Source organism: Labrus bergylta, chromosome 16, assembly GCF_963930695.1.
Source record: "Labrus bergylta chromosome 16, fLabBer1.1, whole genome shotgun sequence".
Lineage (NCBI taxonomy): Eukaryota > Metazoa > Chordata > Actinopteri > Labriformes > Labridae > Labrus > Labrus bergylta.
Window position 1 is genome coordinate 24838885 of NC_089210.1, and position 24588 is coordinate 24863472.

The 24588-nt window shown below is 39.6% G+C and overlaps 3 protein-coding genes across 6 annotated transcripts; 2 read left to right on the forward strand and 1 right to left on the reverse strand.

Moving 5' to 3' along the window:
* The first annotated feature begins 501 nt into the window (after positions 1–501).
* LOC109989255 (G-protein coupled receptor 183-like) lies at positions 502–15245 on the forward strand. 4 transcript variants are annotated; one of them, XM_029278682.2, is made up of 6 exons: positions 502–597; positions 11306–11548; positions 11964–12113; positions 12338–12381; positions 12885–13028; positions 14041–15245. In XM_029278682.2, the coding sequence occupies exon 6, from the start codon at positions 14045–14047 to the stop codon at positions 15011–15013; it is 969 nt and encodes a 322-aa protein (XP_029134515.1). In that variant the 5' UTR covers positions 502–597; positions 11306–11548; positions 11964–12113; positions 12338–12381; positions 12885–13028; positions 14041–14044; the 3' UTR covers positions 15014–15245. The 4 variants fall into 4 exon arrangements, with proteins under 4 accessions (XP_029134515.1, XP_065821134.1, XP_065821132.1 ...); XM_065965062.1 differs by having other exon boundaries at positions 12930–13028; XM_065965061.1 differs by lacking the exon at positions 502–597 and adding an exon at positions 7187–7253.
* Positions 15217–18964, reverse strand: LOC109989264 (zinc-binding protein A33). The gene is made up of 6 exons (XM_020640947.3): positions 18363–18964; positions 18014–18109; positions 17693–17923; positions 17588–17610; positions 17389–17507; positions 15217–17268 (listed from the first exon to the last, which is right to left on the reverse strand). Exons 1-6 carry the CDS (start codon positions 18753–18755, stop codon positions 16730–16732), a joined length of 1401 nt encoding a protein of 466 aa, XP_020496603.1. The 5' UTR covers positions 18756–18964; the 3' UTR covers positions 15217–16729.
* Positions 18965–21137: 2173 nt separating this feature from the next.
* Positions 21138–23912, forward strand: tubb4bl (tubulin, beta 4B class IVb-like). The gene is made up of 4 exons (XM_020640866.3): positions 21138–21297; positions 22152–22260; positions 22360–22470; positions 22558–23912. Exons 1-4 carry the CDS (start codon positions 21241–21243, stop codon positions 23613–23615), a joined length of 1335 nt encoding a protein of 444 aa, XP_020496522.1. The 5' UTR covers positions 21138–21240; the 3' UTR covers positions 23616–23912.
* The last annotated feature ends 676 nt before the right edge of the window (positions 23913–24588 follow it).

Here is a 24588-nt window from a genome sequence, read left to right on the forward strand (position 1 = left end):
ATCTGGATAAGCACATTCATAGACTCTTAATCTGACATTAAAAATGTAATCCCTCTAATTTATCATCTATTATTTCATCTTTATTTGTATCTTTCATTTTGCAGAGGAAGTCAATAAGCAGTGAAACATGAAAGAGGAAATACCAACAAGAATAAAATATGCCTCTGTTTTAACAGAAACACTCAGGGCTCTGCGGTCTCTTTATATATGCAGGAGGGTTCTGGCTGTTAATGGGAAAAGCCACACAGTGGCAACAGTACAAGTGTGTGGCTGTATGTGTGTTTGAGGCAGGAGTACCCAGACCTTCCAGCAGAGGGAGCCAGTGCTACAATGCCCACACAGTAAGACCTAATATTTACAGTCTATGAGTAAGACACACAACTAACTAATTACACAAAGATTCACCATTATGACATGTGAAGTCTACATTTAAATGGAATGAAAGGCACACAAAGATATTGTTGTAATCTCCCTTCCCCTTAATTTTCCCTTCTGTCCCTGCAGGCTGAAATCTCCCCTTAACTGCATTACAACACACGCATCTGCCAGCGATGCAGAGGGTTAATATTTGAAGAGAGATGAATCCTTCTGCAAAAGGTAATGTAAACACTGGATGTATAGTTAAGATTCATTTTGTGTTTTCTGGTGTGGAGCCTCTCTAGGTTACAAAAAAACAAACTTTGTATGCTAGATATCAGAGCAGGTTTTACACGGCTGCAACAACTGTTTGAGTCACATAAAAAACTCAAGTGTCATTCAGTCCTAACACACGACCACCCTGCACGACTGTTGTATTTAGAGACGGTAAAAATAACTTCAATTGTTGTCAAGGTATCTGTTTTCATCTTCAACAGCTTATGGTTGAACATGCTCCACATTGTTTACAGTGTTGGGAACAGTCAGCGCTGAGGTGGAAAAAGGGTTTTAAAAAAGCAAGCTGGCATTGGAAATAAACAAGCCAGGGTGCTGTACATAGAAGTGTGTGTTGTGTGTTTGGGTCAGCCGGGGTTTGTCCTCTTCTCTTTTTAGAGACAAGTTTTTGTTTTCAGAGTCTGGTCATGCTCTTTGAGTCTGGCTATTAAACTGGCATTTGGCAGGATTGCATATTCCAAGCAAGACAATGAGATCAGTGCACTGTGGCATCCCGAAGCTCTCTCATGGTACTGAGCATGATTGGAAGCTTTCGAACTAATGGGCTGCTATTGTTCTTAATATACAGTAAAGCATTGGGCCTACATTCTGGTTAATCAGAGCAGATATGAAGTCTACATGCATGGGGGTCAAATTAAGTAACAATGAATGTCATCCTATTGAACCTTTCATGCCATTTCCCTCATTAGTTAACACGTTATCGTCCATCCATGTAGTTAAGGATTATAATAAGAGAGCATCAATAAGGCCTTCATCACAGTGCCAACATAATAGGCTCCAATTAGTTCAGAAACGTTCATATTTCTATGAGCCAATCAAAACTCTTTTAATTCAAATATTTTTTTTGCATTCTTATCTGTAAAACTTTATCAAGTCCATGTTGCTTTTTGAGATTACAGCTTTTTCCCTTGATTGAGCCAATTTTAAAACTCCTTCTCAAAATTTATATCAAGTTTATAAGAAGAAGTCTCAGTGCAACAAACAATATTTAGGATTAAAGATCAGTTTAAGCGTACACATTTAAAGGTTGGAAAAGTGATTTGTTGCTTTGAATCTATATAAAAGTTTGCCTCTTTCACTCTTAAACAGTCTCACTTATATAAGATAAGATCAGATAAGATTTATTGGTGACTTAAATTCAAGTGTTGCAGCTGTAAAAGACAACAACAAGAAGATGCATATGAGTACTAATAAAATTAGAATATATAGGAATAAAATAAAAATAAAGATAAAGGTACTGTGTATTTAAAACTTTTATAAGCAAGAATTAAGTAAACTATACAACAATTAAAATTGTAACAATACACTAAAAAACTATACAATATATGCTATACATATAGCAGCTCTATTAAACAGAATAAGCTGCAAATCAAAAGAATAAACTTCCATAAGAGTCCATAGTGGAAGAACAAGTGTAATGGCATTAGGTCAGTGACGTGTGACGCAATGGAAAAGCACACATTCTTTCCCAAACAACCTGGGGTGACATATGAACATCCAATGAGTGTATGTTTCCATTCATGCCTTTGAGTGTGTTCGGAAGATGGCCTGAGTGTTGTACAGCCAGATCCCCATCAGCACTAGCAGCAGCAGTAGTAATCGTGTCAGGGTGTTCAGAGAGGAGCTGATAGAAGTACAGTCATGCTGAAAGACTATCAGCTCTGTTCTCACTCTAATACCTCTGACAGCCTGCATGGCTCCCTGGGGTGAGTCTGTGACACGGACCTGTGTGGGAGGCACCACTAATACTGACTCTCTTTCTATAGTAAACCCTGACTGAATGCAGGCTGGGTTTATGCACCTAGAATAACTTCTATGAAGACAGAGTGGCTGTAACATTTATAGGTGAAAAAATGGTTTCTTAAGCCACAGAATAAATATATATCCTTTATGGATGGAAAGCTCTGTGTTTCTTGACAGAGCAACTTAAAACTGTGTATAATTACGGTGAGCTGAGAGCAGTAGCAGGTGTTTATTTCTGTGGTCTATACAGAAGCACAATGGAGCCCAGCAGCCCATGTCCCAAAGTTTAAAAATAGCCATTTGCTGGGTGGCCATATCAGACTATTCACACAACTACTGACCAACATAGATACACCTTCACTGCCCCCTTTGCCCTATAGTTTCACACTTAAAGCCACGTCAGCTCTCTTTTACATCCATTACTTCCAATAACACATTCAGCAGCATCATTAAGGTGTTTTGTTTTTTGTAAAAAGTGGATCAAAAATCCATCTAAAATGCTTAAAAAGCCTTAATTATAGCTCATCATCAAAAGGGTCTTTGTATTTTTTGTAATTCCACGTACATTTGGGGCTCACTGGAATGTTGCCTGTATGCTAAAGTGGCTCCATAATTGCAGAGATGAATTCAAGTCTCAGATGGATGCGCTCTTTTGTAAATTTCGGACAGACTACCACTCCCTCCATGTTGGACTGCTCGAATAATGAAATAGTCCTGCAAAGAGTTGTTAACAGCTTTTGTGAATCCTGTCATTGCTGCGAAATTAAAACAATGACATGCCCAGTAAGTAGTGGAAATTCTTTGTCAGCACGATTTTGTCTATTTTGCTGCTCGGAAATACAATATCCAACAATTAAAAAACAAAAAACAGCATTTTCCACACTTCCAATAATTGCTGTATTGACTCAAATCATGACCATCTACTCTGTAATTAGATTAATCATTCAACCAAACACAGCTTAGCCACTACTTCAAATAACAGGCTCAGTCTGAAAGGGATCACTGAGAACTCAATGACGTCTTATAAGTAGAAAGAGAAGATAACAGTATATGAACATATTAACACTGTCCTTCATGCAATATATGCTTTGAGTTAAATAAATCTGTGTCTGTGAGTCAAGACATCTGGACCAGTCTGTTCTCCATTATTCATTTTATTTTCATGTAAACATTGCTGTCCCGGGGCTCTGTGGTTAGTGAGGGTGCAAAGCGGGCTATAGTCCACCAAGCGGGTGGCCCAGATTCAAATCCAGTCTGTGGCTCCTTCCCCGCATGTCATTCCCCACTCTCTCTCTCTCCCTGATTTCCAACTCTGTCCACTGTCCTATCTCTCCAATAAAGACATAAAAAGATGAAGAAAAAAACATCGCTGTCCCTTTATTCTCCAGATGACGCATGACTACAACATGATCTTAATAGAGGCTTGTCTTTTTAAGTGACTTTAAAACCAAAGTCACAAAACTCTGCTCGTCTTTGTTTCTCCAACATCAGTAAACTGGATTAACCTTTCATTATCACAAATCCCCCGATGTTTATTTTACCCAGTGTCAAATTAGGGCTTCATTCTGTCTCACAGCTGTTAATGCATTGTGAAAACTGAAAACACAAACTACAAATCACATCCTGTTGTCTAATGTCATAATTAATGACATTTAGAAAAGTGATTGCTAATGGAAATTAAATGAAACTCAAATTTATGAAATTAAATGAGTGTTTGTTTGTAAGTGAGCTGCCCGAAGATGAAAGAGTCGTGATTAAGGTACTGACTGCATGTTGAGTGGAATAATTGTAATAACAGGGATAAAGCTGGTGGGATGCCCATTCTTTTTATTTTGGCTACAGGCCATGCAGCTTATTTGCATACATCAAAACTCCAGTGGCTGCACACCACATGCAAATGCCTATTTATCATCCGGAGTGCAGCACAGGCAGTTTGTAGTGACATTCATACTAGCAGAAATTAAAACAACTGCTGCATATATACAGAGAAAATCTGTTGGAAGTATTCACTTTACTACACCCTTTTATTAAATCAAACCGAACAAAAGTTTAAAAAAAACCTTAAAAAAAAGTTCTTGAGCTGTCCAGTGATTGATTTTAAAGACATATAGGAAAAGTTGTGTTCCCTTTTTTTTTCTACTCCCTCTCTCTTTGTGTTGTTTCTTCTTTTATTCAGCAGGCTTTATGATTAATTGAAGTTGCTCCACGGTTTACTTTTTTTTTCCAACTTCCAACTTGCAGTCTCCTGGCAGACGTGATACATGATGGTTTCTGTTCCTGCAATTCAGAAGTTCAATTTCATCCCTCACATCCATTACAGAGAACAAAACAATAAAAAAGCTGTTGTGTCGTTTGGTATTGTATCTGATCATAAATCATAGTATCATATCGTGTCATATTATATTGTAAATAAGTCATATCGGATATTAGTGTGTAGTATTGTATCGTGTCATGTTGTATCGTATCATATCTTATTGTATCGGATCTTATTGTGGTGTATCGTATCATACCATTTCATGTCACGTACGTAAAAAGAAGAACATGACACATGGCAGTTGAAAACAGGACATATGGTGGTTAAAAACAGGGCACACAACTGCCAAGAACAGACCTTTTAAGAACCAGTTGTGTTTAAGAGCAGAGTATAACTGGGAGAAGCCTCTGCAACCCGTTATGTAGCCCTCTTTTTTCAGAAGGTGCCGCCATCTTTTTATGCAATTACTGTTTTTCCTGAGTGAGGCATACTTTTGTTTGAAATAAAATGTGGAAATCCATCAAAGAGTTGTCATTGATTTGCACAGGTTGTGAATCATATTTCACCATCATCATATGTTTACTCTCATTATCGTTGTGACTTTTAATGGAATTATACATGAATTATTCTATGAGGGTGTTGACATGTGTTTAAGATTTCACAAGCATACTTTCTGCACAGTGTCAACTATTACTCATGTTATATTTATGGTGGTGGTATCTTATTCTATTGACTGGAGAGAAAGATACAAATCCTGACTGATGGCCCTTACTGTACAGCGCCTGCTGCATTATACAACAATATATTTGATTTGAAACAGGAAATGCAAGGAAGCAGGAGAAATGTCTTAACAGCATGATGATTTTTACCGTGTGTTTATGTAGGAGGTGACTCATCTTAGTTACTATTTTATGAACCATGAGCGGACCAGAATAATGTTCTGCAGGTCAGTGCTTTAAACAAATGGTTCTTGATTTTTAATCCTTAGAAATATCATAGTAGAATAGATTTGTCCACGATTATATTTGGTACATTTTGTGTTTTGTACTATTTAATTTTTTTTGGTTCTTTATAAAGACGATCTTCACTGAATGTGTAACTCTATGTACTTCACTCTGAGCTGGTTGTTGTAGGTTCCTAATTTGCCTTTGCAACACCATCAATGTTTGTGATGAAAGAAGATGAAGTTGCATGTTATTTGGATTTCAAAGAGAAAGGGGTAGATACAAAAAACAATAAGCAGATCAGATCAGAAAGTACTTTTAATGTCTAACTTCTGCATAATGTGTCATTTACTTGCACACACGGAGAAATCTGTTATTTAGAGGTGACACACAGAACACATCATTACGGTGGCCGACAGGTTCAACTCCCCGGCAAAGTATGAAACAACCTACCTTAAAGGTCCCACATTATGCTTTTTCTAGTTTTATATATTCTTTAGTGTGTTTTCCATGTGTCCTGTGCATGTTTAGGCACATCTATGTGCACCAATTCAAAGTCCGCGGAAACGCGGCTTCTCCTACGTCCTCCAGTTAGCTGTAGCATTAGCTCTAGTAGAGGAACAAACCCCCAAAAAAGACTTTAGTTTTCGAGATACCCCTACCCGAGGTAGAACAAAGCATGACCATATTTTTTCATAACTTGAACATGTCTATAAATGGATGGTTGTATAAAAATATTTTAATGCAAAATAACTTTTTTGGGATGTTTTATGCATCTTACCAAAAAACAAATTAGGGCTTCTCCAAAAAGGACAGCTCTAGCCTTATCACATGTATCTCTGGGAATCAGAATCAGAATTTCACCAAACCTGGACAGGATGTTCACATATAGTTATAATCTGTTACACAAAACATATTGTACTTTAAATGGTACACAGCCAAATGTAGAAAACACAACCAAATATATACAATAGAAAAGATTGCAGATGGCAAAACCTTACGCAGGCATCACAATCAATTGTTCACCCACTGGCTTTAGTCTGATGAGCATTAAGCGTCTGATCAACATTGCCCTGCCTCCAAAGATAATAGCCCCCTTCAGATTCTACATTCATATGCAACAATCTATAAGACAAATGACAACATATAACCAAACACACAACTTTTGTTTTAAAATACATTTAGCTATGTTCTATTGTCTGTGGCTGGATTGTTATGATCTTAAAGATTTTTAAGTGGACACAAAAGCAAGACCGGAAAACAGGGTGGTGGGTAAAGGGGTATTTATTGAAGTGAGGCTTGTGAAGGCTGGTGAGGCTTGAATGAGAGGCTGGGTGGTGAGGCGCTGAAGCTCATTGGTTGGAGGCACTGGGGAAAAAAGAAGACAAGGGAATAATTAGTGACAGGTATCCAAAGCACAAAAAAAGTCTACTGATACTGAGAAGCCGATCTACCATGGTGTAGGTGGAAATAATCTGGCAGCTTGGGAGAGTTGAACCAATGCTGCAGCCGGTGATTACAGATGATGAACAGGTGAGTGATTGCAGGGAGCTCCAGTAGCCAATAAGCCACACCCAGCCTCTGAAAGAAAAAAAACACAAGCACCAAACAAGGAAAAATACACAGAAATGTCCAATCACCACATGGATTGCCTGTAGATGGTAATGCCTTTTCCTTGCATTTTGATGTATTGGCTGCATGTGGTTATTGTGTCAGTATTGTCTACTTTTTGTTGCCTTGTCTTTATTTTGCTGTATTTGATTGTGTTGAATGTATTTCTACAATTCTACAATTTATTTAGCAGACACTTTTATCCAAAGCAACATACATTTGAGAGTAAGTAAAACAAAAGCGAGGATCTAGAGCAAAGGAAAACAATGTCAGTAAGTGCACATGAACAGCTTTAAGTCAGATCGGACACTGCTGCCTACAGGCAGTACACAGAGGCAAAGCACAACATTGACAGCTGTTCTTGGGAGTTCAATCAGTATAGAAACCACCTTTACATCATGTTTATCAAACAAAAAACATCGTCATTACCATCATCATCAATAATAATTTGGTTACATTGTCTTGATTTGGTTGTGGTGTCTTGATTTGGTTATGTTGTCCTAATTTGGTTGTGTTGTCTTTGGTTTTGGTGTCTTGATTTGGTTGTGGTGTCCTAATTTGGTTGTGTTGTCTTTGGTTTTGGTGTCTTGATTTGGTTGTGTTGTCTTTGGTTTTGGTGTCTTGATTTGGTTATGTTGTCCTAATTTGGTTGTGGTGGCTTTGGTTATGGTGTCTTCATTTGGTTGTGGTGTCTTTGTTTGATTGGTTGACCTTGTTGATGGTTATTTTCTTCAGCAATTGTTTTCTTAAAGCTCCTGGTTGGATTGTTTTAGTTGGTTATGGAGCTCACTGAAACTTAGACTAATATCTTTAAATGGTTTACAAAAGCAAACAAGACCTTAAGATAGAAGATTATTATTATTATTTTTTTTTTCTGTGACGTTTTTTCTTATTCATTACTGCATTCAGCGTGTTGGTGTCATTTTCTACAGCCAAGATTCAGAGTTAGGGATATATTTGACGGTTCAAACTTAGCAGAAGGAGATTTTCATCAGTAAACACAACTTACACAAGCACAGGACAAGATCAGTGAAGAGGTAAGAGGTCAAACTTTGTCCCCAGGGGATGCTTAGTGTGACACAGGTTTTTAGTTGAACAGTGTTAAGCTCTCAGGTTCAAAGTCATTTTGTCTAAAAGTGAAAATCATCCTTTGTAATTACCATTTAAAATTAAATGTCATTATATATAATGAGGTAAAATAAGTGTATAAAGAAGTTTCTTATAAACATGTCTGCATGATTATTATCCTAATTCACCTCACACACATTTACGCCATCATAAAGAATTGTTTTGTATCCCAGCTCCATTGGTTGCCTGATAAATCATTCAACAAAAATAGCTATTGTAGCTTTTTTTTAACACTTTATCATACTTAGGATATTATAAAAACTATCCCTTCATCCAGTGTATCCTCTGGAGTAGCTAGGGTTAATCTTAAAAGCAGGAGATATGGTGACTACACACCATCTTTATACGACTGAAATACATTTAAAAAACTACAACAGGCTGTGTAGCCAATATACAAATAGACTACATGAAGTATAATTAATTTCTAAGAACTTAAGGTTATATATATCAATACTGTTTTTTAGTTCATCATTCATCATTCATTCATTAATATTTCACAACTGATGGCAAGACAATGCTTTAATTTTTAGAATGAAATAGAAACAATGTCATAGGTGACAATATTGTTGAAAGCAGTGAGTTGATTCTGAGTGTCATCATATAAATCATATGTAAGATAGAAAATATGAGACAAAATGTATTAGGAATAACTATAAAATGTTTAATTATATATATATATATATATATATATATATATATTACAGAATACAATTATATTGTGTCTTGTTAAGTCTTAATCTATTGTTTGTGGCCACCTCCTCCCACATACACATCCATAGGGCCCCATTGTACCAGGTCGCCCTGAAATCCTGGCTGCACTAGTTTCCTGTTAGGGGCTGGTGACAGCATAGGTTCAAGTGAAAAGTCAAATAACTTTTGTTGAGATAACAGTCTAAGGAAGATAAAAATTACATATTTTAATGTTTGGTGTCCTTACTTAAAAAATGACAGACTTACATAGATATAGATATAGATATACATACCGTATTTTCCGCACTATAAGGCGCACCTTCAATGAATGGCCTATTTTAGAACTGTTTTCATATATAGGGCGCACCGGATTATAAGGCACATAGAATAGAACGTGTTTACAACTGAACAAGGCTGGGAGATATTGTGAATATATAAATATAAATACGTATAAAACTACGTTTTATACGTAGTGCATTCACAATAACTCAACGTTGTTCAAACGTTAATGTGCATATTCACAATATCTCCCAGCCTTGTTCAGTTGTAAACACGTAAAAGAAACACAGTCTGATACCGCTAATTCAAACGTGCATAACTCAACATTGTTCAGTTACGTATAACACGTAAAGCTCACTTTTTCAGTTCATTCCCCGTCCACGAATCCCTCGAATTCTTCTTCTTCAGTGTCCGAATTGAACAGTTGGGCGAGTACGGCATCCAACATGCCCGGCTCCCTCTCGTCATTATCCGAGTCAGTGTCGCTGAGCGCCGTGTACAACCAGTATGGATCAACCAATTAACCAATTGATCCATATATAAGGCGCTCCGGATTATAAGGCGCACTGTCGTTTTTGAGAAAATTAAAGGCTTTTAAGTGCGCCTTATAGTGCGGAAAATACGGTACCTTTTGAATTTTTGTTTCAATTTCCGCCGAAACTACATGTGTGTGTAAGTGTGAAGAATTCCAAAATTGAAAATGGTATTGATAAAAACTTTGCTTGATTGTTACTAATAACTATCCGTGAACATCCTGTCCACATTTGGTGAAATTCTGATTCTGATTCCCAGAGATACACATGATAAGGCTAGAGCTGTCCCTTTTGGAGAAGCCTTAATTTGACCTATTTTCATTTTTTGGTAAGATGCATAAAACATCCAAAAAAAGTTATTTTGCAGTAAAATATTTTTATACAACCATCCGTTTCATAAACTAGATATGTTCAAGTTATGAAAAAATATGGTTGTGCTTTGTTCTACCTCGGGTAGGGGTATCTCAACTTTTAGGGGCCCAAGTTCCTCTACTACTGCATGTAATGCTCGGTTCTAGCCGAGCATCAGTCCGACGTCATTGTCAGTGTGAGATCACTGATTTAAGCCCATTGGCTCGTTGTGGCAAGCCCTGCAGCTCATGTTGAAATTTCCGAAAGGCGTGCTGAGCAACTGACCAATAACGACAGAGCGGATCGGCAGACCTATAGCTGACAGACTCAGAGCGTAGAGGGAGCAAGGAGGAGCAGTACATGAAAACAGACACTTTTTATGAACTTTATCTATTGTGAACGTACAAAAGTAGGTACATAGATTAAAGATACGAACCCCTAAAAGAGCATAATATGGGCTCTTTAAGAAAAACGCTGCAAATTCAAAAGCAGATACAAAAGTCCAAAACAAATGAAACAGCTGAAAGGAAAAAATATATTGGTTAAAAAAATGTATACAACCTGACCAATCTCAGACTGCCCTGGGGGAGTTTACCATTGTGTAGCCTAAACATAACGTTATTTTATAACTAAGTGAAACCTTGCTCTCCTCACTGAGTTATCTCGAATGAAGCATAGACCACTACTGCCCCCAGAGACCAGAAAGAGTAAATGCAACCTAATAAGACTACCACATTCTGTTTGACTGTTTTGTCCGGTCATTTTCACATCAATAAGAAAATATATCAGGTGGCATTTTTTCTTTGTGTTTCCATGGGAACGGGGTTCATAGTCACCCAAGCAGGGACTAAAATTGAATTAAGGGCCTTGTAAAACAATCTATGTAAATACACTCTGACACAGGCTCACACAAAGACTTCACACCATTCAAACTCTATATATTTTAACATTCATATCATATTAAGTTGTGAACTGATGAACACTTCAGATGGACTCTACAAGCTCTGTTCAGGCTGTGTGATTTCAAATAAAGTGATTATAAGGTGTGCTTTTGACCAAACAAGACGTTACTGACATTTATATTTTCCTTATGCATGTGTGTTCATCTTCTCTTGTAACAGGACGGGAAGGATGAAGTGAGTGATGATGACACATATCGTTGGAGGAAACCCACAGCATCATAGCCAGACCGGTCCCATGATGCTCCCTGAATCCACCTGTCAAGCCCAGACTGACGACCCAGGAGACAAGGGAGCGAGAGAGCGGTACTCGTTTTTATAACCTCTGGCAGGAGTGGAAGACGTAAACAGCTCCCTTACTTAAGAACAAAAAAAAAAAATAGGGCAACACAGATATACTCCACAGTAAGTAAAGTTCATGCATTAGAACAAGTATGAGAATAGAGGAATGAAATGTGCTCTGAGCCAACAATAAAAAAAGTGAAGTAGCTTGAGTTACTATGACATTGTTAGTAGTGATTCATCTATCTGTAAGCAGTGTTAGAAGGTGAACAGTGAGCCAGTTTAATCTACATTACATTGCATTACAGAGGAAAACCACTTGTATTTTTTTACATTAATTGTAAAGTATTGGATTTTCTTTTCTTTCTGTTTTGTCCTTTTAAGAGTTAGAATTGATTTCATTGATTCAAAACCTCCTGAGACTGATATGTTGTGAAGCTGTTTTTTTTGTTTTGAAATGACTGAGAAGTCGAGGTGTAGAGCACTTGGAGGCATCACAATAACAAACACACAACTTAGAGAGGCCCTATTCCCTCAGGACATCAAAAATACTGCAGAAGATCCTCCCCTCCTGGTCAGCGTCAAATCTAGGACATGGTGGAGAACTTATAAAGGACTCCTGCCATAAAACGCGTTAATGTTTGATACACACCGCATCACACTTACGACAGAAGAATATTACACACCGGTGAGTGAAAACAATATTTCATTGAGTAAAATTGATTTAATTTTAAACTGCATTTATTTATTACCATTAACATAATAATAATGCATGCATCTCATCTACATTTATGTTCACCTAAAGAGGGGGTTTACTCCTTTTCACAATTAATTTTGGATGAATGAGTGTGTATGAGTGAAATTGAAGTTGCATCCCACTCACCTATTATCCATTTCAATTTCAAAATGTAGGTCATTTGACTGGAGAAATCTTGTATTCTCACTTCTGGACAAAAGTAAGTATGCATAGAAAATCATTTTCAGTGTTGATATATAGTCTTTTTAATTAAGTTTTAAGTCGTATAAAGTTCTTTTATCTTTAGTAAGAACCATGCTTTTATTTTTTAAATACAAAGAAAATAAAGAGAGACAGAAAGTTTTTATTTTGAAGTAACTGCTAAAGGATTCAAAATATATCAAATTCACTTAAATACCAACAGTTTTAAATCTGCAGAGCGACACATTTAGAAGTTGATCAACAATGTTTTAGTGGTTAAAATTCCAAAATAGTGAAAGAAATGTGTTCAGACTTTCAAAGACTAAAGCTTCTAAATGAGTGAAGGACAAAAAACACACAAAACAATCGGTTAACACATGCCCCTTCCTGAGGCAACTTTCCTTTGACATTTTTAAAGATTGCATGTAAAAGATCTTAATTATACTTTAGGGTATTCAGCAGCTAAATAAATGCTTCAAAATTCTGTTAAATATTCTGTTTTGTATTTTTCTTTTTCACGAGATATGCCTGCAGATGATTACAATTGATTCAATCTGCCATCTCCAGAGACAAAGCATCTTGGCAAAGCTCTTCACTCCTCCGTCAGTGTGATTAGCCCCTCAGGAACGTGTGTGTGGCCTGAGGTAGAGCCAGCGGCACAGAGAGGTGAGAAATAGCATCCACTGAGGGAGCAAAGTCGAGAAAGGTCCACCATTAAATGGGAATAGGTCCCTTGATGGCTGTACGAGGAACGGTCACAGCCTCTGGCTCCAATAGTCCATTCAGTGGAGGGAGGGAGAGAGGGAGGGAGCTCAGGTGTACTGCATGTAAAAGACTCGATATTTCAAAGACCTGGTGTGAATCAGTCTGAGTCAGAACTGCCGAAAATAGTCCTTGATCCAAGAACAAAACCAGGGCTTGAATAGCAAAATATAAGCCAAAACAAAACACATAGCAATGCTTAAGGCATCTTTCATTTTTATGCTTTACGTCTGATTTGAGTTAAAGTAACTTCAATAAAAAGCGAAAATCAAACCAACCTCAGTTAAAAGTATTTTTTTTTGCAACCATCCTCTTCGGTCAGAATTTGCTTAATAGGTCGGCAAATCAAAGAAACATACTCTCAAGAGGACCAGGATATTCACATTTCTGTCCTTACTAAAAACATCATTCAAATGTCTACATGCAGAATGTAAACCTTGAATCTTTTCATTTGGATAAAGCTGCCCTTTTATTCAGCTCTCAAAGGGTGGGGCTTTTTGTAGATGTCCCTAAAGTGGGTTAGATGTCCCTGCATACAGGGAGTCACATTCCCTGCGGATGTGCACACTAACAAGAAAACAGCCCGAGGAAAAGCCCTTATGGTGTTTGCTACATGTTTTTTTACTCTGCAGGTTCGGTGTTCACTTTGCTCCACGGCTATAGTTTAGCTCAACTGAGAATAAACACCACAGGATCACAAGGATTCCCAGTGAACATTCGACATGGCCGAGGCTGTGCCACTTGTTCATGACAAACACAATTCCTATTGAGACCTAGGTTTTAAGAAAATGTACAACAGTTTGTGAAAGTTTTAAGTGAGCAGCTGTTGAAGTAGATTATAAATTTAAACCCTGATGAACGTTTTCTTACTTCTCCCTTAGAGCCCTGTTGTTGTTGTTTTTATTTGAATTTGCAGAATCATGGAGAGAAATGCATCCTTACCACTCAACTCCACCTCGATCCCAACTCTGTTCCCCTTCAATGTAACCGCTGACATCAACGCCACAGTGAAGCCCTTCAGTGTGTTTGACGGCTGTGATAATCAGGTGGAGGGCATCCTCTTTGACCTAACCGTTCAATGCATCAACGTAGTTGTCGGAATCCCTGCAAACATACTTGTCATTGCAATCCTCATCCACAACCGCAAAGATCCCTCCACCTCAGACATTTTCCTGGGCTGTCTAGCCTTCATGGACGCCTACTTCGGTGTCATGACCCCTATCATTTTCCTTAACCTTTACCACTGGCAGAGCAAGGGGGTGTGGTCTTCCATTAAGTTCTCTTACGGTGTGAAAGACACCAGTGGGCCGTTGTTTCTTTCCTGTATCTGCCTGGATCGCTTTATAGCTGTGATCTTTCCAATCATGTTCGGGCAGCTTAAACACATAAAGTACAGGTTGAGCCTCACCATTCTGGTCCTCTGCCTAACCTTTGCTTACTCAGCAGCCAAGGTTGTTGGTGGCTTCCCCAACTTTGAGAAAGTGTTCACCGGTGAGGTCCTGGCAACATTCAGCTGGATGGTTATGTGTAACGGAACCATCCTGTGGACACTGAAGAAGTCCCGTGGAGCAGGAAAAGATGAGATGCACCCCATGAAGAAAAAGGCCTTCAAGATGGTGCTCTCCATCCTTTGTATCATCGTGTTTAACTACTTACCACTTGTAGCGCTGTTTCCCTCTGAAGACTACTACACCCCCGATGGGTTTCGTTGCTATGTACAGCCTGTGGGCTTCGCTTTCCTCAACATCAGTAGCACCATCCAGCCACTTGTCTATCTGTCTCGTCTGGAAAAGGTTCCTTTTCTCCCAGAAACCTGTGTGAAGAAGTGGTGCCCCTGCGTCTGTGCAGAGCCCAACAAAACCCCACCTGCTCAAAACCAACAGCCTTAGCTTTTGAAGATATAACGCACATTGAACCTTGGTGATAATTTTCCTACAATGGTTCTAAAGAAATGCTGCAATTCAATGCATTTGTTTTGCTGTGACTGATCTAATTTTGAGATATATTTCAAACGTTTGTTTTTGGTGAAAAGATAATTATGTTAAGTAACACAAAGCAACCTTAGAACTATGCATCAAGAATGAGTCAAAGGTGGAAAATCAACAGTTTAATTTCAAGTTTGCTAAGACTGATCATGTTCTTGATTGACTTTTACCAAATGAGGTTTAAGTGTTAAAAGTAGTCCTCACTGTAATAAAATCCTTCATAATAAATGTTTGACTTTGGCGCCATCATGTGTACAAAGAGATTAATTAACAGAACTGTACAGGCCAATCCCTCTTACCCACTCAAATTTACACAATGATCAGTGTATATGTGTATGATTGAATTTGATAAAGTGCATGTTGATTCTTTTGCAGAGGTGAATTTGCATGATGTGGTTATCATCCATTTATGAAACATGGAACACCTGCTCAATTGTGTCACTCATTGGATAAAGGCAGACAATTCAGGAGAATAAAGAGGTGTCCTGCACACCAAAAACCCAATTTATGGACAACCTCAAAACCCCACATTTAGTACAGCTTATTTTTGAAGTGCATTACATAATACAGCGTTTTAGAAAGTTTGACTGATACCCTTGCTAATTAACCATATACTTGCCACTAATGGAGGAATAAGACAATCAGAGCACTGCTGTCTAAGGAATAATTCCACATGCTGGGAAATGGGAAAAGATGTCAAGGCAAGCCAAGTCAACTTTATGGATCCCTAAATCATATTAGCCCAAGCTGCACCACTAATCATCACCCCCTATCTGTAGACCCCATATCAGAAGACTAATGCTGCTCACTTGGTTGTCAAGTATGTGTATTTAAAGCTAAAAGTCGGAAAAAGGGGGACACCGCTAGTACCTGTCTGAAGGATTATGTTTCCACAGATTCAACAATAAAATATTATAAGGTATGATAGTGAACTTTATAGGGATTAGAATGTAGATTTTGTTACCTGTGAGCAGGCTAGCTGTTTTCAGTGTAAATGCTATGCTAAGCTAACCAGCTCCTGTTGGTAACTTATTATACAGACTTGGGGGCAGTAGAAATCTTCGCTAAATTGTTTACAAAAAAGCACAAGTGTATTTTGCAAGATGTCTGACTATTCCTTAAAGGTCTTGTAAGGAACCTTGGGTTTTAGCAACCTCTGTTGACAATGTGGTATCTGTTAGACTATTAGACTTTGCTGGTTTGTCCCGTATATGTCTAAGTAGTAATTTCTAACAAAAAGAACTTCATCCATCTGTCTTTAAACAGTCAAACATATCTCTCAGGTTCATTGCACTCAATTCATCTGACACCTACCTCATGGCAGTGGTTTCAGACACAATAAATAACTTCATAGAAATAATCTATCTAGTCACTGATGGTCTAGTTTGTTTTTCTGGGTCTTTCAGAGGCATCAGTTTTAATTTCAGTCTGTTTGATAACCATTTAAAAACTCCTCAGGGGAGCTTTAAAAGAGGACAAATCAATAAAACTTCAAAATGGTTAAGAATGCTTTGCATCCTCATGTGGGAGGCGTTAACACTAGAGCCAACCCTTAAAATATATATATATTTTTTTACATTGAAACAGAACTGAGATCCAATTATTGAATCAGTAATCGACTTATTGGCGCAACATTCTGATAAGTACCTTTTCTGACATTATTCTCAGTGGGTGGCTGCTCTGTGTATAAAAATATGGAAGCAAAGGTTCTTTAAATGTTGTTGTAAATTCATAAATGAGCTTGTCATCAGCAGGGTCGGAAAAAGAAATGGTCCCTTTGTTGTAATTCAGCTGCACTTTGACTTGTTTGGGTGGTCTTGGAACTTTCAGTGGAGCTGGGGGCGAGGTCATTGCCCTGAACTCTCCATCCCGGAAACACAAGGTCCAGAAGCCGTTCTCGGGCCGAGCAGAGACCTCTGTGTTCCTTGGTACAGACAAAGAGGCCACGCCCAGGAGCCAGTCCTGATTACTTCCTGTTTCCACGACCCAGTGGTGGCTTCCTGAACCCAGCGCAGCCATGCCCACCACTTCAGCGCTGATGTGGAAGCGCTCTGGGTTGTCAGGGCAACAGCTGGCCCGCTTTGAGTACTGGAGAGAAGTGAGGTCATCAGACAGGATGAGGCAGGGGTGTGCTGTGTTTGGGTCCAAAGTCACTGGGGCTAAAAGACAGGAAATGAGCCAAACAAAAGGACTGAAATATTAAACAGGGTTTGGGTTTTTACAATTCTGCACCTTTTGTCTTTAAGACTAAAGGAAATTAACATAATGTATATACTCACTATAATCTATTTGGCCCAGCAATTCCTCCCAGACTCTGTACTTGAGGTTGTCAACATGCTTGGTCACATCAATCAGTATCCCAGATATGCTGTCTGAACCAAGCGCTACACTTTTCCCTCTGTGATAACAACAGAAACCTCACACTGAGACAACACATCAAAGCAAGACAGGCGTAAGTGCATCACTCCGCTGACTTACCTTTCCTGAGTGTCTTTGAAATTCTGGAAAAAAGAAAGATTAAAAGTGGGTCATTTGAGGGGAAGAATGATTTTAAAACTTGACATTTAAAGAAGTGTGACAGACCTTCATCAAGACCATATCCTCTTCTTTCAGCTGCTCCTGTATGATTGAGATGATCTCTGTGAGGTTCAGCACTTCTGCTGACAGTTCTTTAATCTTAGCCTTCAATGCCGCTATCCTCTCCTCCTCTTCTTTTTTCACAGCTGCTATCCTGGCTGACTCCTCCTGGTCGAGGGCTTGATGGAGCTGCTCGAACTGGCCCTTGATCAATTTCTGCGTTTCCAGAGCCTGAGTCTAAGAATTCATAATAATTGCACATTCTTACTTTATTTGAACAGATTTTTTTTTAAATCCCAAACTTTCTGTCATTGTGTCACAGGTTACCTTAATGAACTTGAATGTGTCTGCAGAGGTCTCTTGAATTCTTTTGAGGCTTTCCAGATTTTCTTGCAAGCTCTTGAGGGATACGGAAAGTTCATCCTGTAAATAAAGCAGGCCCACAGTAAGAAATCAGTTATCTAAATGGTATAGTGTTGAAGTATATAAGGAGTACTTTGATTTGTTTTAAAGCTCAGATAGCTAAAAGGTAACAATCCGGACAGACTTGTGGGACTGCATTCTACCTTTAGGTGTTACCTTAAATACTTAAGGTTGACAAAACAGCAGAGTCAGTTTATTGGGTTGATGTTGCAATGTAGGTCAGGAACACACTGATCTGTTTTTTTCCCCCTACCTTGCAGTCCAGTGCTGCCTCCTCGATAGGCGAACAGTCGTGGCTCTTGTGCAGTTTAGAAGAGTGACACACCACACAGATAGGCTGTTTGTCAACCAGACAAAACAGCTTTAACTTCTCCCCGTGTAGACTACAGTTTGTGTTGTCTTCCACCACTACTGAGCTCTGCCTCCTGACCTCTAACAGAGCTTCGCACACATTCTTCAGAGCCAAGTTAGAAGGAGCACTGGACTTAGAGGCTCTCTTTCTGCACACTGGACACTCACGTAAGCCGTTGTCCCAGCAGCGCCTCAGGCAGCTCCTACAGAAGCTGTGACTGCATGCCAACAAAACGGGGTCTGTGAAGATGTCACAGCAAATTGGGCATGTAAGATCCTCCTCCGGGAGTGACATTCTTTTTAAATACAATAATGTGAAATCCACAGTTTAAAAAAGCATAAATCCTCAAGTTCAAGTCCCGAATGAGTCCTCAGTCAACACCATCATTTGGCTTGCCTGGTGAAACTCATCTCCTGGAAGCGACAGAGCACACCAACTGCTTTCTATTGTTCTTGATGTGAAGTAGCCAATGCTCTGCATGAGTTTTGTGGGAGTAACTTAAATCATGCAGCCGGGTGAAACAACACTGTATGTAGCAGTGCTGGGAAACAGGAAATAGAGCCCCATTGGCCAGTTGTTGGAAAGCTTTAAAAAGAAAACTGGTTGGTAACTTGCTGCATGTTTGGAATGTCATCATTCTGGATAGAAATGAGTAATCATTGACACTCGTGTTAATAATTTAGGGATGCACACAATCAAACGTTGTTGTTAATTCATAGTGTAAGAACACATAGACACCATGAACTTATACTAAAAAGGTGAATTTAGTATGGTGGCTCGATCACTCTTGTTATGTTCCTTGTGTTGGTTCTATTTTTGAACTAAACTAGCTAAACCAGCTCAGAGCAATAATAAATACTTTTACTTAAGCACTATTTCTGTCTGTTAAACTCATTTTAATTTAAGAAACTGACTGGGGAACATAAAGGACAGGTTTGCTTCTGATTAATAAACTAAGTCCTCAGTATGAAGAATGGTTTTGCTGATATTTTGCCCCCTGCAGGTCATACAAGGAATCAGTCTGAGTGAGTGTGTCCTCTTTTTCTGCCGGCACCCCCTTTGGCAGATGAAAACATTTCAAGCCCCCCACCCCTCACCATAAACATCTACATATATGGACATACACACTGTCAGTCGCCCTCATTGCTAACACTTGTCTATATTTTGAGAATTTATATTAAACACTCATTGCAAAAAGTACAGAGTAGCAACTCCAGTGTGACAACAAACTGAAAAAATAACAAGCCACGTTTAAAGAGGAAGCAATTAAAATGGAGGCTGTAACACTTCCAAATGTGTGACTTCTGTGTGACTTCAGCCTTATGTTTACCTCAAAGTTTTCTTACAAACATTGCCATGCTTTGCAATCAGTGAAAAATGGTGTGAATTGTTTTTGTTAAACCTGGCCAGACCCCCCTGTCATAACTCCTGGCCGCCCCTTGGGGTCCCGTGTCCCACTTTGGGAATCACTGCCTTAAAACATACCATAATTTGAAAAAGGGTATTTTTATTTGCAACCGGATTGGGACAATTAGAGAAACTTAGGCCTACACTGAAAAAAGGACACAGAAACATATAATAGAGGACTGACCTATGTCAATCACTAAGCAGGAATATAATCTTCCAAAATAGGTTAAAACTTCAATCATTGAAAATAAGTTTTCTTTGTATAAAATGAATCACTTTTGTTTTCACTGGATACTGTTTTACTGAACCACACTGGGAGAAAAGTGCTAAAAAGAGAAGGAATTTTATTAGAAATATGAAATAAATCCTCTTTATATAACACAGACAATTTAGCAGCTAGCTCCAGATAACTTTTGGGACACATTTTTTGCTCAGAATGAGGAGGGGGGCTTATCTGGTTGTGGGCTTTTTATTAATACTTTTAAAGTTTCAAGTAAACTTTTATCATAATGGACTTGATGGTGACTAATTATCAGAAATATTTTAAGTCTGACCAAATTCCAGACTTTCTGACTTGTATTTCATGGATTTATTTAAGCCTATAGACTTCTATGTCAGTGTCCTCTTCATCATTTTTTTTTTTTTTAATTAAGTTGGCTAAATATTACATTTAACAAAGACTAGTGGCTAACTAGGCTCACCCAACCCTAGTTAAAAAAAAAGTCATATAGGCCTTTTATCCCTTAAGTGTGTTTTTCAAATGTTTGTCTAACAAGAAGAACTACCTGTAGACTTCCTACATTCTTCATACTGTGGGAGAGCCTGTAGTCTAGGACCCTATCATGTTTTATCTAAGCTCCTGTTGATACAGTTTAGCTTTTATGATATTATTGTGCTTGGCCTTTCAAGATATGACTTTTAGATGTTGTTGTGTAGTCTATTTGACCTGAGAATAATGAACTCGGTGTGCCCTGCAGTGTGCAACACTAAAAAACTGCAAAGTGTCGACCTTGATACCGAGATGTGTAGCCAGGCCTCAAACACTCGTTACTTTGTGTGTGGATGTGTGAGTGTTTGGAGGAGGGTGTGGTTGCACTCGGTCCGTGAGAATAATGAGAATATTATCGACAAGTGATGTGGCTCCTCCTCGCACCCTATCCGCCATCTCCACGGATCACGGGCCCTCCCTCTCTCCTCCGCTCTTTGGTTGCCATGGAAATGACGTCAAGTTGCACCACCGATTCAGCCCACCACCACTGTAGGCGGTGCAATAAATCCCTGATCATTCGACGCAGGAACCACCATCCTGTGAGCCTCTGCTGCTGTGATTCTCGTCTCCTGCTCAAACCATCGTCGTCTACATCCGCTCAAAATGCGCGAGATTGTGCATTTGCAAGCCGGTCAGTGCGGAAACCAGATCGGAGCCAAGGTAATTTTAAAGTTCTTCTCAGCTCGCTTGTGATTTGTGCAGCAGGCTCGTGCAAGGGTGCTTCAGTGCCGCTGAGGGGATCCGTCTAATCCATCTTCCAAGAACTCTCTAGAATAAACCCACCCAACGCCATGTAGCCTATACTGTCTTGTTTGAAGCGTCGCCGTGAAATAAATACAAAATAATGTAGCCTATTTCAAAGCAGAGACTATTCTTTCATTGACTTTCTTAGCAGGGCTTCATTTATGAACAATATCCATGCAACCCTTGATTAACGCATAGGCTACTAGGCTACCGTAAAACATAATACGCTTAAGATTTGATAAGCTTTTGGTTTCTCTGAATTGTTTATCAAGTGCTGCAAGCGATTATGGGTTGCAATAATGTAACCATTGTAAACAGTATCAGCTTCCCCTCCTCCACCACATTAAGACCCATTCTTACCTATGATTCTTTACAAGCCAGAAACTCAAGAAAATGACGTTTTCTCAAACTATCTAAAGTTTATTTTGACATCGCCATCATCATCAGTTTTTTTGTCCTAGTAAATTGTGTGCTTGTAAGATTTACAGATAATGTTACTTATCACATTATTGCCATCTGCTTGATTCCTCCTTCAGTCTGTCTGCATTTCAGACTAAATTGTACTTTTATCCTGCTTTTCAAAATTAAACATTCTTGCAGCTTATATGTAATTATTAGCCTCCTTTAAAGTCACCTTGCTTTATTCAAGGCTCTTGCCACATTTATTCTTGAAATACACTTTATCATACATTTGTAATACCTTTGACCTCAGGCTAAATTAACATCTGCCTCTCTCCTCTCCTTCCACGCCTGTTTTTTTCCCCCCTCAGTTCTGGGAGGTGATCAGTGATGAGCACGGCATTGATCCCACTGGTTCCTACCATGGGGACAGCGATCTGCAGTTAGACAGGATCAGCGTCTATTACAATGAGGCCTCAGGTAAGTTCTCCTGCTGCTATAAAAATGTTTTGCATAAGCCTTTGTGTCTGCTAAGCTTGACAAAAAAATCTAATGTTGCTCTTTTTTAACTGCTTTCAGGAGGAAAGTATGTGCCCCGAGCCATCTTGGTGGATCTGGAGCCTGGGACGATGGACTCAGTCAGATCTGGCCCTTTTGGGCAGATCTTCAGACCTGACAACTTTGTCTTTGGTAAAGATATGTCAATTTAGCAAAGATTCACTTATCTATATTTCACCAGATGTGATTTCAGTGAAACTGTGTTACTCCTGATTTCAGGTCAGAGTGGAGCAGGAAACAACTGGGCCAAGGGCCACTACACTGAGGGAGCTGAGCTTGTGGACTCCGTCCTGGATGTAGTGAGGAAAGAGGCTGAGAGCTGCGACTGCCTCCAGGGCTTCCAGCTCACCCACTCCCTGGGTGGCGGCACTGGCTCTGGCATGGGCACCCTGCTCATCAGCAAGATCCGCGAGGAGTACCCCGACCGCATCATGAACACCTTCAGCGTGGTGCCCTCTCCCAAGGTGTCCGACACAGTGGTGGAGCCCTACAATGCCACTCTCTCTGTCCACCAGCTGGTAGAAAACACTGATGAGACCTACTGCATTGACAATGAAGCTCTCTATGATATCTGCTTCCGCACACTTAAACTCACCACCCCCACCTATGGAGATCTAAATCACTTGGTGTCTGCCACCATGAGCGGGGTGACCACCTGCCTGCGTTTCCCCGGCCAGCTCAATGCTGACCTCCGTAAACTAGCTGTCAACATGGTGCCCTTCCCGCGTCTGCACTTCTTCATGCCAGGTTTCGCCCCCCTCACCAGCAGGGGGAGCCAGCAGTATCGCGCGCTCTCCGTCCCCGAGCTCACCCAGCAGATGTTCGACGCCAAGAACATGATGGCTGCCTGCGACCCACGTCACGGCCGCTACCTGACTGTGGCTGCAGTGTTCCGCGGCCGCATGTCCATGAAGGAGGTGGATGAGCAGATGCTGAACGTGCAGAACAAGAACAGCAGCTACTTCGTCGAATGGATCCCGAACAACGTGAAGACCGCCGTCTGTGACATCCCTCCCCGCGGCCTCAAAATGGCTGCCACTTTTATCGGCAACAGCACAGCCATCCAGGAGCTGTTCAAGCGCATCTCTGAGCAGTTCACCGCCATGTTCCGCCGTAAGGCTTTCCTCCACTGGTACACCGGCGAGGGCATGGATGAGATGGAGTTCACTGAGGCCGAAAGCAACATGAACGACCTGGTGTCTGAGTACCAGCAGTACCAGGATGCCACCGCTGAGGAAGGCGAGTTTGAAGAGGAAGGAGAGGAGGAGGTCGCCTAAAACCATTTTCACATCAACACTCCCACAAGTCCATCCCTTTCATCCCTCTCCATCATGAATTAAATGGTCCCCCAACTCTGGAAAACTGTTACCATCTAGATCACTGTCACTCTAGTGTTAGACTTTGGTGTTGATACTAGTGAAGTTTGGTTCAAATGTTCTCTTATGTTGTTGAATGCACTGAATTATTTCAACCTCTACATCTGTCCATTGATTGCCTTGCAAATTTCAAAAGCAAGTGATTTTAACTGTGAAGCCTTGAAATTGGAGGATGATTAAAACCTGATCAAAACACCAGTTTGACTGCGTTTGAGTTATTTTTTGTGAACAGTTTACTGTCTCACCTACAAACTGCTGACAATGAAAGTAGTTCTCGTGGGTTTACAAATCCTGTTCCTTGCTTTTTGAATTACTTGTGAGTAGGTTGCTTCCTCTGTAACCTCTTACTGATGCAATTTCAAAAAACAAAAAGGGAACATAACTCAATGTGTGAAGCAAAATGTCATGCTTAAGGGATAAAACAATCTAGTTGGTTTATGACCTTTAAGTCCACATTGATTCCAACATTTGGAATCAAGATGGGGCCAGTATTCATCATAAAAATGCTCTGGAGTCCAAAAAGGAATTCCACCAGTGGAAAGTCTCACAGTCAGGTGACCGACTGTAATGTGAGCCGAACAATGAACAGTAGAAACAATTAATCTTTGTGAGACTAATCCAGCTCCCGTGATTTAGAAGGAAGACATTTTTTCTGCACTTTTCATACATAATTCCTGTGAAAATTTCAGTCTGGGCTGTTGATACAAGGCAAGCCTGTTCTGTGCTCAGCTGAACTGTAGATAAGCTTCCCTTATCAGAGGGATGTCTTGCTGAATAAAAATGTATTTACCGGTATAAGTCATAGCAAGTAACTGGAAGCCTAGTATTAACAGCACGTGGGAACAAATAAACATTAGTTTGTAAATCCTGCATT